The sequence below is a fragment of the Macaca thibetana genome, chromosome 1, assembly GCF_024542745.1.
Source record: "Macaca thibetana thibetana isolate TM-01 chromosome 1, ASM2454274v1, whole genome shotgun sequence".
NCBI classification, from domain to species: Eukaryota; Metazoa; Chordata; class Mammalia; order Primates; family Cercopithecidae; genus Macaca; species Macaca thibetana.
The window spans coordinates 74,041,191-74,060,341 of record NC_065578.1 but is presented as its reverse complement, the minus strand read 5'-3'; the positions used below and the strand labels follow the sequence as shown (position 1 = coordinate 74,060,341).

Below are 19,151 nucleotides of genomic sequence, written 5' to 3'. Positions count from 1 at the left end.
GATTTTATAATTGTGCTGAGATTATATGAGACTGTCCTTGTTCTGAGGGAATATACATTGAAATATTTAAGAGTAAAAGTAAAATATCTTTAACTTACTCTCAAAAGTTTATATATGAAATTATTCATATGTACTATATGTCTATATATGAGAGAGAAAGAGAGAATGGTCACTCTGGGTACAGTATATTCAGGAATTCTTCATGCTATTATAACTTATTTATAGATTTGAAATTATTTCAAAATAAAAAGGCTTTCAAAAGGCTTAGTGTGAAAAAATAAAGACAAGATATATCACGTTTAGTCACAAGGTATATCTTGAAATACTAACATCTGGAAATTTGGATATTTCGTGAGATATAAAGAATAGTATTATGCACATGTTTAGTGACTTCCAAGTATCTTTTTTTTTTTTTAACTTCAGTCATTTAACTTTATCAATTTCAAGATTCTTTCAAGAAGTGAATAGTAATAGAATTTGGTTAGGGATTTTGTCATTTGCTTATAAAATGATAAATTAGATAATACTCATGAACTCTCCCATCTACAATGCATTTATAAACCAGAATAGAAAGTACTTGTTAAAAAAACAATGACGTCCAAGACGCTGCAGATATAAAAATGTTGGAAAAACAGCTTTGTCCCTCAGTTAGTCAAAGTTTAATAGGATGGTGGTGATGGATACATACGTATGTATGCAATTAATAGCTATCAAGAGACTCCTTGGTTTGTGTGGTTATGTAAGTATAAACAAAATACTATGTATATATAGTAATGGGAAAGTGCTATGGAAAAACAGGAATGGAAGAAGTTAATTATGAAATGAGCTTTTAGGAAAGCGTCCCAAAAGAGGTAACATTTGAGCTGAGCCCTGATTGATAAGTAAAATTTAAAGAGCACTAAAGATCCTAGGCAAGTGCCAACACAAAGTCTTTAATAACGTTATTAGAAGGAAAGCTCTGTGAAGGCAGAGACCTTGTCCTGTTGCATGTGACTGACATATAGTAGGTGCTCAATACATATTAGTTATGTAAATGAATAAATAATAAAAATGGCATGTAAACAATCTGGTTATTGAGAAATAGTTCACTTTCTTCTTGCATGGCTTAGATTTGGTAGTGGTGATGACATTCTTTTCAACTATCCTTGGAATAGCTAAAGAACGTAGATCGTTTCTGTAATATACAAGTGTATGAAATGTTTGTGTAAATACAATTTATTGAAATATCTGGGAAAAGGTATATAGAAAGAAATAATTATTAGAAACTTTAAATAATCTGTCTCTGATTTGAAAATGAGCCAAAAAGAACTAGAAATAATAAACTATAATCTTTGAAATGTAAAACTCAATGGACTGGATAGGCAGTAGATTAGACACAGTTGAAGAGGGTGTGAGTTACCTAAACAATAACCCGAATGAATGACACAGAATGACACACATATAGATGAAGAGAAACTGGTGAAGGGGGATTAAAAGATTAGACAATATGGAGAATAGACCCATAAGTAGGTATAATATATGACTAATAGACTAATAGTCCCAGAAGGAGAGAACAGAATTGAAGAGAGATGAAAAGAGGCATAAAATATGGACTTTAGTCAAGAAATATCAATATTGGCTTATCAATTGTAGCAAAAGTCCCATGCTAATGTAAGATGTAGGATAAATAAGATAATAGAGGAAATTGTGTGCAGGCAGATGAAGTGGGTATGTGGGAACTATCTGAACTTTTCCTCTCAATTTTTCTGTAAACCTAAAACTGTTCCAAAACTGTTATTAAAATAAATGAATAAATAAGTAAAATGTACAATGAGTTACAGTTATAGTTTAAATTCAACCACATTAAAGGCAAAACCAAAAAGGGCTGAGAAATACATGCTTAGCAAGAATAGAATGCATAAAAACCTAGGACATTAAAGGACTAAGTTTAAAAACATTAGCATTTGTGAATATTAAAATCCTATTGTATTAGAGAAGCGTGAATGTTGACTGAAGCACAGTAGAGTATGGAAAGAAGAGGGCTGAAGGTCAAAGCCCATTTTTTGAAGCCAAAAACTGTAACCAAAAAATAGTCACTATTATACACCTTATATGGGAGTGTAATGTTTACTCCCCGCAACTCCAATCAGATTAAAGCCTGAGGCCGGGCGCGGTGGCTCAAGCCTGTAATCCCAGCACTTTGGGAGGCCGAGACGGGTGGATCACGAGGTCAGGAGATCGAGACTATCCTGGCTAACATGGTGAAACCTCGTTTCTACTAAAAAAATACAAAAAACTAGCCGGGCGAGGTGGCGGGCGCCTGTAGTCCCAGCTACTCAGGAGGATGAGGTGGGAGAATGGCGTGAACCTGGGAGGCGGAGCTTGCAGTGAGCTGAGATCCGGCCACTGCACTCCAGCCTGGGCGACAGAGCCAGACTCCGTCTCAAAAAAAAAAAAAAAAAAAAAAACCAAAACAGATTAAAGCCTGCTCAAGGGCCCATCTATAAGAAGAATGATGGTGATCATTTTTCATGGTTCTTCAACACTTAACCCAGGAAATCATATAACTCCTCTCAAAATGGAGAAAGCCCTTGTTTTCAAAACGTGGTGCTCATCACTGCCTTTGTTCACATTTGAAATCAAGTGGCTCTGAAAAGGACAATGGTTTACTCCATCTAAGGGTAGCCACTGAGACCTTTGCCCTAGCTTCCAAAACATCCATCCTTGCAGGCTTCCAAACATCTACTCATTGTCCTGGAACCTAAGGATGCCAAACGTGAGCAGGTGTCAAGTCCTGGCACCTCACAGAACCTGCAGCACTCTGCATCTTTCTCAATGTGGGAAGCAGGGGTAAACACCCAGTTGAGTGGGAAGACACCGATTCCCCTTAAAGCACCAAGCCTCACGTATGTGCAACCTGTGCAGCTTGCATAGGGCCCCGTGCTTAGATGTGCCTGTACTTGATTTAGTGCTCTGCTGTTGCCATCTTGTAATTCTTAAATCTTTTATAAGGGGTCCCACATTTTCATTTTGCACTGTCCTTGGAAAATTATATAGCTGGTCCTGCTCTCATCTCTCATTTATTATATAATATACTAACATAGTCATAGAGTTTAATTCTCCCCAAAGATCTAACCAAAGTTTGCCAATGTTGGTGCCCACAGGGACCAAACAATGTTTAAATGATTGAAGCAGTTGTGACAGGGAACCAGTAGGGGGTGCTGGGTCTGGGGTGGATAGGAAACCAAGTCTTATCCAGAAGGAGGAGCTAGTACTTGACTGGCTAAGTGTTGTCCTGCGGGAATGCGAGACTGCTGTAGCCAGATCTCCCAATAAAATCACACACACAAAACAGAGATGCACTTTTTATTTTTAAATATGAAATCATGATATTTTAAAATGTTGATTCAATTAGAAAAAATATACTCTGTGTGGGCCAAACAAAACATATCTGCTTGGCCATAACTTGGCCAAGTCATAGTTTATGACTTCTGGCCTAGGACCTCAAAAGCAAAAGCATGTTCCTTAGTTTCCCTCTTTTTTTTTTTTCAATAAGATTGACAACTTCATTTTTCCTCTCTCTTTTAGAACACAAAAGCAGTTAACTTGTAGGTGATATGGAGAATCCAGACCTTAGGAAGAAATGTTTGCCTTTATCCTGGAGGAAGGAAAAAAATTACTTTTATTTTGGATGGATCCACTACAATGAAAACCAATATAAAGCCATTCTCAATAGGTAGGTTATCGTGTGTATTAAATTATTACTAAACTGCTGTGTTTCAGTTATTGATATTGTTGATCAGGCATAAATAAAATACATAAATAAAATAGTTGTGTGTTGTTTGACAACAGAAACATGTTCTGAGAAATGGGTTGTAAGGTGATTTAGTCATGCAAATATCACTGCTGGGCTACATGGTAGAACCTATTGCTTCTAGGGTACGATACCCGTACAGCATCTTAATGTGCTGACTACTGTGGGCGACTGTAACACAATGATAAGTGTTTATGTACTTAAACATATCTAAACATAGAAAAGGTACAATTAAGATATGGTATAACAGGTGAAAAATAGCACACCTGTACAGGGCACATGCCATGAATGGAGCTTGCAGTACTGGAAGTTGCTCTGGGTGAGTCACTGAGTGGTGAGTGAATGTGAAGGCCTAGGATGTTCTGTATAAACGTATTACTCTATAAATTTTATAAACACTGTACACTTAGGCTATACTACCTTTCATTAAACATTTTTTCTTTCTTCAAGAATAAATTAACCTTAGCTTATAATGAACATTTGGTTTATAAACTTTAATTTCTTAAAACTTTTTGACTCTTTTGTAATAATGCTTGGCTTAAAGCAAACACATTATACAGCTATAGAAAATATTTCTTTATATCCTTATTCTATAAGCTTTTTTTTCTACTTTTTTTAACATTGGAAAAACCATTTGTGAAAAACTAAGATATAAACACACACATTAGCCTAAGCCTACACAGGGTCAGAATCCTCAGTATCACTGTCTTTCTCCTCCACATCTTGTCCCACTGGAAGGTCTACAGGAGCAATAACACACAGGAAGCTGTTATCTTCTATGATAACAATGCCTTCTTCTGGAGTACTTCCTGAAGGACCTGTCAGAAGCTGTTTTACAGTTAACATTTTAAGTAGAAGGAGTATACCCTAAAATAATGATAAAAAGCATAGCATAGTAAATACATAAACCAGTAACATATTTATTATCAAGTATTATGCCCTGTACATAATTGTATGGTCCACAGTTTTATATGACTGTCAGCACAAACATGTGAGTAATGTGTTGTGCTACAGCTTTACAATGACCGCATCACTAGCAATAGGAATTTTTCAGGTCCATTATAATCTTACGGGGCCACCATATGGTATATGGCATATGGTCCATCATTGATTGAAATGTTGTTACATAGCTCATGACTGTATATGAAGGAATGTTAAGGAGTGAATGGGATTCAATGTCTTCTCAGTTTTATGGCCAGCACCTGGTATCTCCTCACTACTAACCAAAGTAATTCTGTTACCTTACATAAACAGATTGGCAAGCAGCCCCTCTCTTCTTGGTCCTCATTCACATGTCAGTTTATGGAATCTTTAAAATACATAGTTCTTTTGGAGATCAGTTTAAATGAGTGAAGAAAAGTCAATGAGCCTCTTAGAGAGATTTTAACACTGTAGAATGTGTTGTCACTTCACCACAGGATAGGCTTGCTCCACCTGCACTCTGTCTTTCCTATGGTTCTTATTTATAACTTTTTTTTTTGTTACTATTCATTTCTCTTTTCATTTACTGTACTGCCAGGCAGATATTTCCATATTCTGTCCACTAGACTAGAAGAAATGCTCCAGGCATTCTGACACTGAGTATCCTTTCCTGACAAAACTCCCTTCCCAGAAGGGCTGCTGTATATGTTGGTAGATAAGGATGTGCACTGCACAACTTCAATGAGCGCCATTGACATTGTCGTCTAGGGGAATGTTCCCTCCCAAGTGGTACAGAGTTCAACTTACACAGCTGAACAAGTTGCCAAGGTTTCCTGGACACTGCCTTAGACCCAATGGTAAGGACTATAGCTTACCTAAGCTCTTGCTTACTCTCCTATAAAGTGTACGCACGAAATCTATGGCACAGGTACACCGCAACATCTGTTCATGTGACCCCCCCCCTTTTTTTTTTTCATTAGAAAATCTTCAATTTCTTCTCAAATGCTGTCTTCAGGAATAAGTCTGTTATCAGTGAGTTCTAAAAGTGCTGGGCTGATTTTATCAGAAAAACTTGGATGAGCTGTTTGAAAAATAAAGATTCCTAGGCTCCAGGATTAAGATTCTGCTTTGGAAGATCTGCAGCAGGGCCTATCCTCTGGGCAACAAAGTGATAGTCTGAAGCTCCACACTTGTCATTACTGGCTTATGAGACAAGGAGTGTGTGCACGTGTAGTGGGGGGTGCAGGAAAGACAATGAGTGTGTGTATGGTTGGTGGGGGGCACGGGATACAGGCTTCCAGGGATTTCCTTCTCTCCTTTAGGCTGGAGAGGATCCAGTAGCCTGAAGCGAGAGCAGCAAAGCACACAGGCTGGATGATGGGGCACAGCATTGAAATAAGGAATCCGTGGCTATCTGAATGGCTTTGCAAAAGTGTCCTCAACAATGTACCCCAACAATTTGATATTTGATATTATCAGTACTTTCTTAAAATTAGACTTCTGATTCTGGGAAGATAGAATAGGCATACTTTTCTCTATTCCTTCTATTGACTGCAACTAAATACTCTGAGCATTGTATACAAAACAAACATAAGACTCTGACAGGTAGAGAGAAGAAAGTGGACCAGATAGGGATTTGGGGGATCTGAAGAACAACACAGTGGCAAGTTCCCGTGTTTTGTTTTTCCTCCTTACATACCCTAGACTAGGCACTGCAAAAGCCAGCAAACTGAAAGTGTCAATGGGCTCAGACAAAAAAAAAAAAAAAAATTCGCAACCAAGGGCTGCTCTCTCTAGCCCAAGGAAAGGAGAAGTCTAACAAGAGAGAAAAGTTTTAGAAAATAACAGCTCTACTGGAGAGATCCAGCAGTTAGCCAAAGCTTAGGAGGCCAGTCAGGGCAAGAAAGTTGGGAATCACCGTCTGATGGGTTAAGTCTACTGGAATTAATGTGATGGCTGGGATGAAGAAATGCAAAATGAGAGCCAAAGACAGACATCTGGTAATGCCTACAAAGTTATTACCCTTTGGTTTACAATTAAAACCACTTCTGAGTATATACATACACACACACACATATATATATGTATGTATGTATATATAATACCTAGTGTCCCTCCCTGGAGATTCCTGGGTTCTTTTTATATTTTTTTCAAGATGCAATAAATGTTGAAAACTGCTACAAGTATTGGAGGGAAAAAGAACCAAGGACTTGCCATAAACAGCGAGGTGATTCAGAAGACAGCATTCAGGAAGGCCCTGACAGGGCAGATCACGAATGCAAGAATGGCCAACAGCACCACATGCTGCAGAACAGCAAGGAGATCGAGGACTCAGGGGAAGTCGTTTCTCAAACAATGAAACAAAAGATTGTTTGAAGATGTTCTAAATGTTGTGGGAATACTAAAAGAAATTAGGTCAGTAAATATCAGCATCTTATTTTATAGGCCCCAAAGAGAGCAGTCCAGAACAATGAAAAAAAAAAAAAGAAAAAAACCTGACAATAACTTCAGAGCTGCCTGGACACTGCCTCTGATTTTATTTAGAGGACAACAGATGTCCACGAATTCTACCTATTTGGAAAATGAGAATACAAACTGCTACCTGTTAAGACAAGCAAATGGGGGGCAAATCTAATTCACGTAGTTAACTTAGATAAACTATAACAATATTAGGAAATGCCCAAATCACAACTCAACGTTCACTACCTTTTATAATTTGACACTCTAGTATTTTTATAATTTATTAGTTCCATGATTAGCAATTTCCCTTTAAATATATATTTTTATGACTTGGTACATTCTGAAAAAACAGTATGAACTCATTCTCATTTTATCCTAAAACAGTAGATGTGCATAATGATCTATTAGTAAATGCTTTCGCATTTTAAAACTTGATACTGGCAACACTCCTATGGTATAAATAAGGCAGGTAATAGAATCACTATTATGGAGAAGAGAAAATAGAAGCCCTAGGAAATTAAATGATTTGCTCAAGGACCTCTAACTTCCATGTAGAAGTCAGAATTCAAACCCAAGGCTTTTGATCCTTAAAATTTTTCATAGCACATTCGTTCTATTAGGATGCTTGGTCTTAGTAGTCACTTCTCATCAGGCTTAGTGAAAAACGACGCCCATGTGTTTCACAGAGACTGTGTCAGTGGTAGGCTCTGGTTTGTGAAAAATGCTGGGGAGAGAGGGTTCAGATATTTTGTCCTGAACAAAAATGTATCAGTTTCTTTATCCACAAAGTCCAAAGGGAGGAAAAAACTTGTTACTGGACTCCATGGCAACAGAAGCAAACTTTGACCCCTCCTTTAAAGGCTGGAGGTTTCAAAGTTAAAAGCAATATTATTATAATTTTTATTTAAACATCTCTGATGTTAAGCCTTTCTTGAAAAGGTGTACTTAGTTTTCCTGTTTTACAGAAGTAGACATTAAAACAAATAAAGAGTCATTAAAAAAATCACAATTTTATTTTTGCAATAAATCTCTGTGACTAAAAAAGGCAGTATTCAATGAGCAAACACACAAAGCTATTTTAAAAAGACATCTATTTTCATAAGATAGGTTTCTCTAAAATGTAGAGAAATTACATCTTATTTTTCTAAATGGCTGGTACACTCAACAAACTAAAATACTCTTATAAAGAGCAGCTTTATAAAACCTACTAGAAAGGTTACGACCAAGACACGTCAGAACCAAAGCTTAGTAGCCTTCAGGGAAGATGGTAATATTGATTCCTAGATCGTCATCATCATTTTCAAGTTCTTTATCATTTTCTTTAGTAATACACTGGGCATGTGCTTTTTCTGGGTTTCTTTGTTTCTTATGAGTATATGATGAGTTATTTTTCTCTTTGATCTTGGGATGTAAGTTAGTCATAGTTTCCCTTTCCAAAGCATGATGTAGGCAGTTATAAAACCTGTAAAGAAATAAGTACTACTGTTATATCTGTGTGTACTGAAACCAAATGATGGAAATACACCAAGAGCTTATAAGTTATGTAAATCTGACTATGTCCCATATTAGCTTTATAAATATAAAATAAATCAAATGAATAATATGTTTTATAGGGAAATAAATGCACTTTAGTTCTTTAAGAACAGCCCTGAAAATTGGATTGGAATCACCTCTTGACAATCTCTGTCCTACCTCATTTCCATCCCAAATGTAGGGGTCGAAGAAGAGGGTAAAAAAGAATGGAATTATAATTACATAAATGTAATGGCTCATTTTAGGTAATTTGTGTAATATATGGGGTTACAAATACAGATCACCTCTACATAACTAGAAATAACTGCTTTCAATATTTTTCTTTTCAGTTTATTAATGTAGTCTGAATTAATGTATTTACTAATCCATATACCTATTTTTTCACAATTAGAATATTACATATAAAGTTTTACATTGTTTTTTCAAATTTAACATTTATTGAGAACGGCAGTATAACATTATGTCACCTAGATTGGCCTTTATTTATATTCAAAATTTTCCTGATACAAACAAAAATGTGGTAAGCATTTTTGAAAGTGATGTGAGTTTTTAGCCACTTCTTTACTACAGACACCTAGAAATATCATTACATGGTTAAAGGGCATAAACATTACAAGACTCTTGATAAATACTGCTTGTTTTCCACAATAGATATTCAGAGAAATATGCTTCTAATAGCTGCACTTGAGAGAGATCACTACACCCATACACTCAATATTCCTACCCAAAAGTACATTCTACCTGGATGAGTGGAAATGATATCGCATTATTTTAACTTTCATCTCTTTGTAAGTAAAATAGAATGTTTCTCATTTATTAGCTATTTGAATATTTAGTGTAAATTATTCTTTCCCTTTATTCATTTTTCTATTGGAGTTTTAGTGTTAGTTTTGTGATACAATAAACTGTAGGCTCTCTGAAAACCAGGCCTTGTTTCTTTTCTACCCTCATGTTAACACCTAACACAAAACTCTGTTTGACACAGTAGCCTTCAGTCTATGTTGGAAGGCAGCAGGCAGCTGGTGTGTTGCATGCATTTGATACCAACATTCCTTTGGGAAAGAGGATGTCAGCTAATTCCAATTAATTTCCCACAGTCTTGATTTTTCACATTTATAAAGCTGGATATTATTATCCTGTAGTTATCAGGGTTGTCACAGGATTACAGATGATATATGTAAGTACCCAGAGAATTAGTTATCAAAAATGACTACTTTTATAGAATATAGACTTCAAGAGACCAAGGATCTGTCTTCTGTTATATCTTAGCATGCAGTAGAGTGCTGGCATCCTCAGTAAGACTATATTGAATAAATGAATGAATAACCCCAGATTAAAAATGTAACTATAAATGTATTATCCTAGGTCCCAAATTAGAATGATCTGAAAGTTAAGAAACCCCCTTGCCACTGCAGAGATCTCATCTTACTTTTATGTCCTATTATAATGGGAGACTATGGCAGGAAATTTTTGATATCTACAGAATAGATCTCTATTTGGACCAATTTTCATCTTTGTTTGATTCAATAAACAGGCTAAGTTCTACTTACAAAGCCTATAAAACTCGAAAACTCCAAATATCCACCTATTCCTAAATACATCACCTAACTCTAATACATATACAACATGATGAGTACATATCCTGCCCATTTTCAAGAACTTACACACTCATCACTGTACACGTTGATATCTAGTGCTGTGCTTGGCAAATAACAGATGCCATTCATCACATTAAAAAAAAAAGTAATTAAAAAAGAATGCATGCCTTACTTTAATCAACCGTTAAAGAACCTGAGAATTCAAAGCTAGGTCCTTAGGGTACCAAAACAACCGGTAAAATGGAACAAAGATCCATAAAACTGAATGCCTTTAACAGCACCCAAGTCACCTGTTGAATGCTTTGCTGCTTAGAAATTTCTTCTGCCCAATACCCTAAATCATCTCTCTCAACTTTAAAGTTCCACAAATCTCGAGGGCAGGGGTAAAATGCTGCCAGTCTCTTTGCTAAAACCTAACAAGAGTCACCATTGCTCCAGTTCCCAATAAGTTCCTCATCTCCATCTAAGACTACCTCAGCCTGGATTTCCTTGTCCAAATTATAATCAGCAATTTGGTCAAAGCCATTAGATAAGTCTTTAGAAGTTCCAAATGTTCCCACATTTTCCTGTCTTCTTCTGAGCTCTCCAAACTGTTCCAACCTCTGCCTGGAACTGGTACCCAGTTCCAAAGTTGCTTCCACATTTTTGGGTATCTTTTCAGCAGTGCCCCACTCTACTGGTACCAATTTACTGTATTAGTCTGTTTTCACACTGCTGATAAAGACATACCTGAGACTGGGCAATTTATAAAAGAAAGAGATTTAATGAACTTACAGTTCCATGTGGCTGGGGAGGCCTCAAAATCATGGTGGAAGGTGAAAGGCATGTCTCACATGGCAGCAGGCAAGTGAAGAGAGCTTGTGCAGGGCGACTTCCAGTTTTAAAACCATCAGATCTTGTGAGACTTATTCACTATCACAAGAACAGCACAGGAAAGACCTGCCCCCACGATTCAGTTACCTCCTTCCAGCCCCCTCTCACAACACATGGGAATTCAAGATGAGATTTGGGTGGAGACAAAGCCAAAACATAGCACTATCTCTTTCTCCTTTGTTCATGCTGTTCTTTTTTATCTATCATGCTATTTCCCCCTTCCGCAGAGCTCTTCATATAATAACCCTGCCTGCATTTTAGGCCCTGCTCAGTGACTTCTTCCGTGAAGCTTTCTTTGATTACACTATACCACTTCTGAGTATATATCCAACAGAACTGAAAGCAGTGACTCAGATACTTGTACAATCACCATCAATCATCATTTATCACCAGTGATGTTCAGAGCAGCATTATTTACAATAGCCAAAAGGCAAAGACACTTTAAATGTCCATTGACAGATCAATGAATAACAAAATGCAGTCTATAAATACAATGGAATATTATTCAGTCTTAAAGAGAACCGAAATTCTGATACATGTTACAACATGGATAAATCCTGCATTAACTAAGTAAAATAGGCCAGATACTAGAGGATGTATATGGTATGATCCCACTTAGATGAATTATCTATAATACTGGAATTCACAGAGAGAGAAAATGGAATAGTGGTTACCAGGGGAATGCAGTATGAGGAATGGAGAGTTAGTGTCTAGTGGGAATAGAGATTTAGTTTGTGATAATGAAAACGTTCTGGAGATGGACAGTGGTGACAGTTGCATAACAATGTGAATGCACTTAATGCCACTGGTAAAATGGTAAATTTCCTATTACGTACATTTTATCACAAAATAGAGTAAAAAAAAAAAAAATCAACCATTGAAAGTGGATTCAATTACTTTTCTTCCAGATTTGTTTTATCAACAATATTACATGACAATATATTCTGCCCTTTTATTATGCATTTTATGTAATATTTTCTCATTACACAGTTGGTGAAAAGAACATGGCTAGTTTTATGCTACTCATAGCCAGATGGTGGTTTCATCTGACCCATGTGCTGACTGCTTATTAACAGATTCAAAGATAGCCTTCCTCTTGTAGTTAGTCAATAGCTATCCAAAGTTCTCTAGATCGTTATGTATGGATTGTCTTCCTACATCTGGTGCCAGTTCCTGTCTCTTCCAGTCTCCAAATTAGCTGTTTATAAAGCAGGCTGCTGTTTGAAGGTCTTGTCTTGACAGCTCCAGAAACAGGAACCCAATGGATAAGTCTCTTCCCACTAAGAAGTGGGCTTAGGAATTGTTTCTCATGAATAAGGCCTTCTTTTTATTAAAAATATTTTACCTGTCTAGTTTTCACATTTCTACAATATTTCTTATTGCTGAAATGTTTCTCAAGAGTTTTTGAGTTTTTGAAATTCTCTGAATTGTGAAACTTTGGTCCTTTGGCAAACCAATCTTAGTACTTAATTAATGTCTGATTGCATAACTCATCACCTCCAGTATTTTTTTCTCTTGTCAACATCAGAAGAATAACTCTTTCTCTGCATTTGGTTGAACATACAGCTGTTCCCAAAGGAGCTCCTTAATTTGTTCTCACTTTCTAAATTCACATGTAATCTTCTAATCAGTATCTTAAGACATTTTTACCCTTCTTTAATTTTTCCCTGATTTTATATGATAAGCATGGCTCTTAATGGCAGCATGCACATTATAATCTCAAAACATATTTTTGAGTCAATGGATTTAAGCATAATTTGATTTTATAGTTGGTGAATGTGGCTCAATTAACTTCACCAGGTGTATAGTTAGTTGATCTTGGGCTCTATTTATAAGCTTGTTAAAATTCAAGTAAGGAAATGGAGAAAACTGATTTGCTACCTCCTATGTTTTAGCAAACAGTCTCACTGGATTACAATTTAGTAAGTGGTAAACTTATGGAATGGTACCAGTAAATACTTACGTATAGTAGTCTGTAGTCTGGTGGAGTGGGTTGTTGCTTATTTAAAAGTATTACTTTAGTTAGAATACTTGCTCAAAGCATTTTGTGGTCAGGTTTTTGGTTTTTCTCAACCAGGGTGTGGCTGGAAAATTAAGCTCTAGTACCCTAAGACATCAATTGTAAGTAATGAATTAACTTCTCTCCAACATATCTAAAATAGTACATGTTACATAAAATCCTTGAGAGAATTCAGAAAATAGTCACTCAAATAACTTGGTGAATTGTGTGGTTCAAATGAGGAACCCCAGCTGAGAAAGCCTGGATGGTGATATTTTTATGGTTATAGGTTTATTCTCCATCAATCAAAGATGGAGAAGGGCTATCCTGTCCTGAGAGTCCAAAACATAACAGGGTCAGGGCAGTCATTATAAATACACTACCTAATGAATATAATAATTATTCTTTAAGATAGGTATTTCCCAGAAGTCAGAGATAAGAAAATTGAAGTCCAGAGAGTTGAGCAATTTGGTGGAACCAGACTGAGTAACTCAGAACCAGGATTTGAACCCAGTTCTGCCTCGGTGGCCTACTTCTACTTCACTTCACCCTTTTACACTGCCACCACTAGCACTCCTGGCCTTCAATGCTTCAAAAAAAGTTCTAAGTATTAAAGAATCTTAAGCATGCAAGTTAAGCAATAGGAATCCTTTGCACTTTACAAACATGATTTGATAAAGAATGGCTTAGCAGACAGGCATCCTAGAAGCATCCTGAATGAGGCTATTGCGATGGTTGTGAAGGAGAAAAGCAGCAGTATGGATGGAGACAGAATGACTGAAGAGATATTCAGGCAGCGATTGACTGAATGGAGGTAGCCAAAAGGGTGGGGAGAAGAAAAAAAGAAAATTATAAATGACATCAAAATGGCTATTACTCCTTGGATAACTCAAAACTGTGCATCTAGCTGATGGCAGGTCAGTGGCATTACTTTCATATATGAAAGACAGCATAATATTTACTACTTTATATAAAATCTTTATTCTTAAGAAAAAGTTGTAAAAGAAAATAATATAAAAGTTTCCTTTGCCAGGAGGTAACGATGAAGAACAAAAGAAGTATGGAGATGTGAAGTGAAAGCTATACCTTCCTACTTAGAAAGTTACGGCAATTCTAGATCTAATCCATGACAAGAGTTTGGTATTAAACTAGCCTAAGCCAGAGAAGTGAAATATTTATCAGACAAAAAGTCAACCAGGCTGTTCCCCTAAACAGGAAAGTCTAGGTAATCTCTGATAGGTCACATCTAGGGGCAATGGGCACCTCTTCCCTGGCCGCCTTCAAATTGATCAGTTACGGTTCCTGTGGTGCTGGGCTCTTTCTGGAATGATTATGTTTCTCCCCTTTATGCCGGCTTCTGGTGGTCATGTGCCCTACCATTCCCCAGAAAGCCTCTCCCGTATGCTCCATTTAGTGCCCATGGCAGCCTGACCTACTCTCATCTATTACTTTGATCATCTTTTTATTATTAATGATAATAAAAGTATTTTTTAATTATCTACAAATAGATGAGCAATTAGCATTATAAACTGAAGATGGTATGTATTAATGTTTTCAAAGATGACCTAGGCATATAAGAATAACATGGAAATACCCAGTTAATATACCTCTCAATTCTTTTCTTGTTTTCCTCCATTTTTTGATTTGCCACATTTAACAGGAAGTCAATATATTCCTCTGTCACCATCAGTTTTCCTTTATGGCTTAATGGAACTTCTAAGCCATGTGTACTCCGGACAGCCTACAAGGAAAAAACAATTTAGATATGAAGACTTAGATACCAGAGACACTGAAAATAACTCAAGAAAAGTCCCAGTCAGGGCTGTGTTTGAACATACTTTAGTTCCATTACAGCAGTTAGGTTAGTGCTTTGATAGAATTTAGCTGAACACAGTTAAAGGAGATTAAATAAAATTTTTTCCATCATCTACAGTCATTTCTAAAGAAAGACATTCTATACATTATCTTTCAGAGAGGCAGATGATATCAAAGAATCAAATAACTTTTAACAATTTCAATCTCACTATAGCTTAGAAAGCCATAATACACAACTTAAAGAAATAAAACCTCAACGGAAATCTCAAGGGAAAATCAAAAGGAACTGGATGCCAAAGAGTCTCAGTGCTCTTGGAGCAGAGCACGGCTACAAGAGTAAACCACGCCTCCTCTATCATACACAGGAGCTGCTTCTCAGTGCTTTAGGGTTCAGTCTTAATAGCCCTGTTGATGAAACAGTCAACGTGTTCCAAGTAGAGGCAAACACTGGATAGAGGTTAAGAACAACCATACAAATGCTGTAAAAATTATTATGAGAATAAAAATTCACTCCATAAACTTTTCTTTTTTTTTTCAGAGTTTTGCTCTTGTTGCCCAGGCTGGAGTGCAATGGCACGATCTCAGCTCACGGCAACCTCTGCCTCCCAGGTTCAAGCGATTCTCCTGCCTCAGCCTCCAGAGTAGCTGGGATTACGGGCATGTGCCATGCCTGGTTAATTTTGTACTTTTAGTAGAGATAGGGTTTCTCCATATTGGTCAGGCTGGTCTTGAATTCCCAATCTCAGGTGATCCACTCGTTTGGCCTCCCAAAGTGCTGGGATTACAGGCGTAAGCCACCGTGCCTGGCCACTCCATAAACTTTTATTGAGCATCTGCAATGTTCTAGGCTCCCTATAAGGCATGAAGATACAGGGTGCCTATAACATGACCTCTGACTTTAAGAGTTATGACAAGACGAAACACACATGCATGCATGGTACATGTACGTACACACACATACACACACAATGGCAAGAAAATGTTGAAGAGAAGCAACTAACTGAGTCTAAGAACTCAGTTTTATGGGAAAGGCAGCAATTGAGTTGGGATTTTAAAGGATGAGTGCAATTTCAACACACAGAAAAATTAAGAAGGGGCTGGGCATGGTGGCTCACGCCTGTAATCCCAGCACGTTGGGAAGCCAAGGAAGGTGGATCACCTGAGGTCAGGAGTTCGAGACCAGCCTGGCCAACATGGTGAGACCCAGTCTCTACTAAAAATACAAAAATTAACCGGGCATGGTGGTAAGTGCCTATAATCCCAGCTACTTGGGAGGTTGAGGCAGGAAAATCACTTGAACCTGGGAGGCAGAGGTTGCAGTGAGTCAAGATCGAGCCATTGCACTACAGCCTGGGCGACAAGAGCGAAACTCTATTTCAAAAAAAAAAAAAAAAAAAAAACAGGCGGAGGAGGAGGAGAGGAAGGCAGAGGAAGAACTCCAGCCAGAGTCCAGCCACAGGGACAACTTATCTGTGGGCATAGAGATATGAAAGAGCATGATACCCTTGGAAAACAACTAATAGTTCTATGTGGCTGGAGCATAAGTATGTAAGTGGGAGATGAACATAAACAGGTAGATGCAAAATAGTCTGGGTAAGACCTTGAATACCAGGAAAATGTTTGGAGGACCTGAGATTTTTTTTTCTCTTTTTTTTGAGACGGAGTCTTGCTTTGTCGCCCAGGCTAGAGTGCTGTGGCACGATCTCGGCTCACTGCAACCTCTGCCTCTCAGGTTCAAGCAATTCTCCTGCCTCAGCCTCCCAAGTAGCTGTAATTATAGGCACATGCCACCATGCCCGGTTAATTCTGGTATTTTTAGTAGAGATGAGGTTTCACCATGTTAGTCAGGTTGTCTCAAACTCCTGACCTCAGGTGATCCACCCACTTTGGCCTCCCAAAGTACTGGGATTATAGGCATGAGCCACTGCACCAAGCCGAGGCCCTGAGCTTTTTAAAGGGGGATTCTGATAGCGCTGGTTGGACGGACTCAAGGAGAAGGCCCAAAGTAGGAAGACTAGTCAGGAGACAATGTTAAAGACTGAGGTTAGGGATCCTGAGGACTGGGCAGTACCAGAAGACCTAGGGTGGGGTCAAGTATTAGAAACAAGGGGCAGCATGGATAGGACCTATAATGAATTGAATATGGAAACAAAGAAGAAGGTGAAAGAATGGCTGTTTTCACTTGGGTTACTAGATGGAGTAAAGAGTGAGATGGGGACACAAACCAGTACCACGGGCTTTAATTTTCTTTTCTTTTTTGTTTGAGACAGAGTCTCGCTCTGTCCAGCTGGAGCGCAGTGGTGTGATCTCCGTTCACTGCAACTTCCACCTCCTGGGTTCAAGCGACTCTCCTGCTTCAGCCTCCTGAGTAGCTGGGACCACAAGTGCGCACCACCAAGCCCAGCTTATTTTTGCATTTTCAGTAGAGATGGGGTTTCACCATGTTGGCCAGGCTGGTCTCAATCTCTTGACCTCATGATTTGCCTGCCTTGGCCTCCCAAGGTGCTGGCATGAGCCACCACATCCGGCCAGGCTTTGATTTTCTATTTAGCCATGCTTTAAGGGTGTCCTCTTTTGTCATCCACCCCTATTTGGGAAATACGTTATTGTTAAAAATAGGTAGAAAATAGGAGAGTATAGGAAGATAGAAGGAGGGTAATCTCAGATAGTTCAAAAACATGCCATGCCAAACAGTAAATACCAAGAAATCAGAATAGGGCAAAATACCTAAAGGCTAGCTTGCCTAGAGAAGGACTCGAAAAGAAAGCAAGTCTTAAAGATCATCTAGTCGAAAGGTCGGCAAATCTTTTCTCTAAAAGGACAGATAGTAAACATTTTTTGACTTCGAAAGCCATATAGTATTTGTCACACCTACTAAAGTTTGCTATTGTCTCACAAAAGCAACCTTAGACAATAAGTAATCAAATGAGTATAGTGGGATCTGGCCCCATGTGGGCTGAATGTGGCCCTAGGATAGTAGTTTGCTGGACCACTGATACTGCTGAGAAAATTCAAAACCTGAGGGACCGAGGAGCTTGCCCAAATTCACACAGTACAGCTGTGATCCAGCAGGTATCAGTACACTCTCTATGACTCTTTCCATGATGTCACAGTGCTTTTGGGCTTTGCCTACTTAATAAGGAGGGCAGAGTTAAGAATCAGGTTAAAAGTAAATGGAGAAGAATATTATAAAATAAGACCTCAAATGTAAATCTAAACTCTGGACTTAGCCCTGTAGGAAGGAGTAAGTCACTGAAGGTTTATGAGTAAGAGAATGGCAAGAAGATTTGAGAAAGGAGACATTAAAGGAAGGAGTCTAATTAGGTTATTCAATCTCTGGATCACTTTACACTAAAAAAAATTGCTCTTTGACAAAATATCTTACCAACATAATTTTTCCTCTCTTTCCCACTGTTATGCCAGAGTTCCTGAAACCAGAATCTATTGCCACGGAATGCTGTAAGAAAATAAAACTTGTTAAATTTTGATACTGTGGGTAATCAGATCATCTGTTTAGCTCCACAAACTACAGAAGCATATATGACTCTAAAACCTATTAAGGTTTTTAAAAATTTTTTTTTGGCCAGCCAATACTGACTATGCTTAAAAACGACTTTGATCAAACTCCTAACATCAGGAAAAGTATTTAAATATGAACTACAGACATGTCATTGAGAAAGAGTAAAAGTAGAATTCAATCACAAACAGTGACATTTGGCTAGTGATTGCTTCCAGAAAGCAGAATGTAACCAAAAAACAGTCATTCTTCTAATTGTGTTGTATAAAAATAAACAAAACAAAATCTTTTAAAATAAGTAAAATGTTTCTCAGTTTCCTTTCTATTGCTTAAAAATCTTTGTTGAAATGATAGAAGAAAGCATAGAAAGCACAAAAATTCTGATCCGACTGGGGTGGCTTTGTAAGTTATTTTATCAGTCTCTAAATGTTAGAGAGCCCTGGGGAGCAGACGTGGGTCCTTTCTTTTCTCTAGCTCAGTAGTTCCTAAGCAAGAATAATTTTGAACCCCAGGGGCCATCTGGCAATGTCTGAAGACATTTTTGTTGTTAAGTTGTCACCACTCAAGGGAAGAGGAAGGGGGATCTCTAGCAAATAGTGGGTAGAGGTCAGGGATGCAGCTTAAACATTCTCCATTGTATAG

At 37.7% G+C, this 19,151-nt stretch overlaps 1 protein-coding gene across 8 annotated transcripts in view; it reads right to left on the bottom strand.

The window, feature by feature from the left end:
* TYW3 (tRNA-yW synthesizing protein 3 homolog) overlaps positions 1-19,151 on the bottom strand; it is a 65,034-nt gene that overhangs the window by 22,205 nt on the left and 23,678 nt on the right. For 4 of the 8 annotated variants that reach the window (XM_050768315.1, XM_050768345.1, XM_050768185.1 and 1 more), the window contains exons 4-5: positions 18,378-18,449; positions 14,785-14,918 (exon numbers count right to left, since the gene is read on the bottom strand). In XM_050768315.1, the coding sequence (XP_050624272.1) occupies positions 14,785-14,918; positions 18,378-18,449 (206 nt within the window). The other 4 variants (XM_050767857.1, XM_050767933.1, XM_050768255.1 and 1 more) reach the window with 2 other exon arrangements.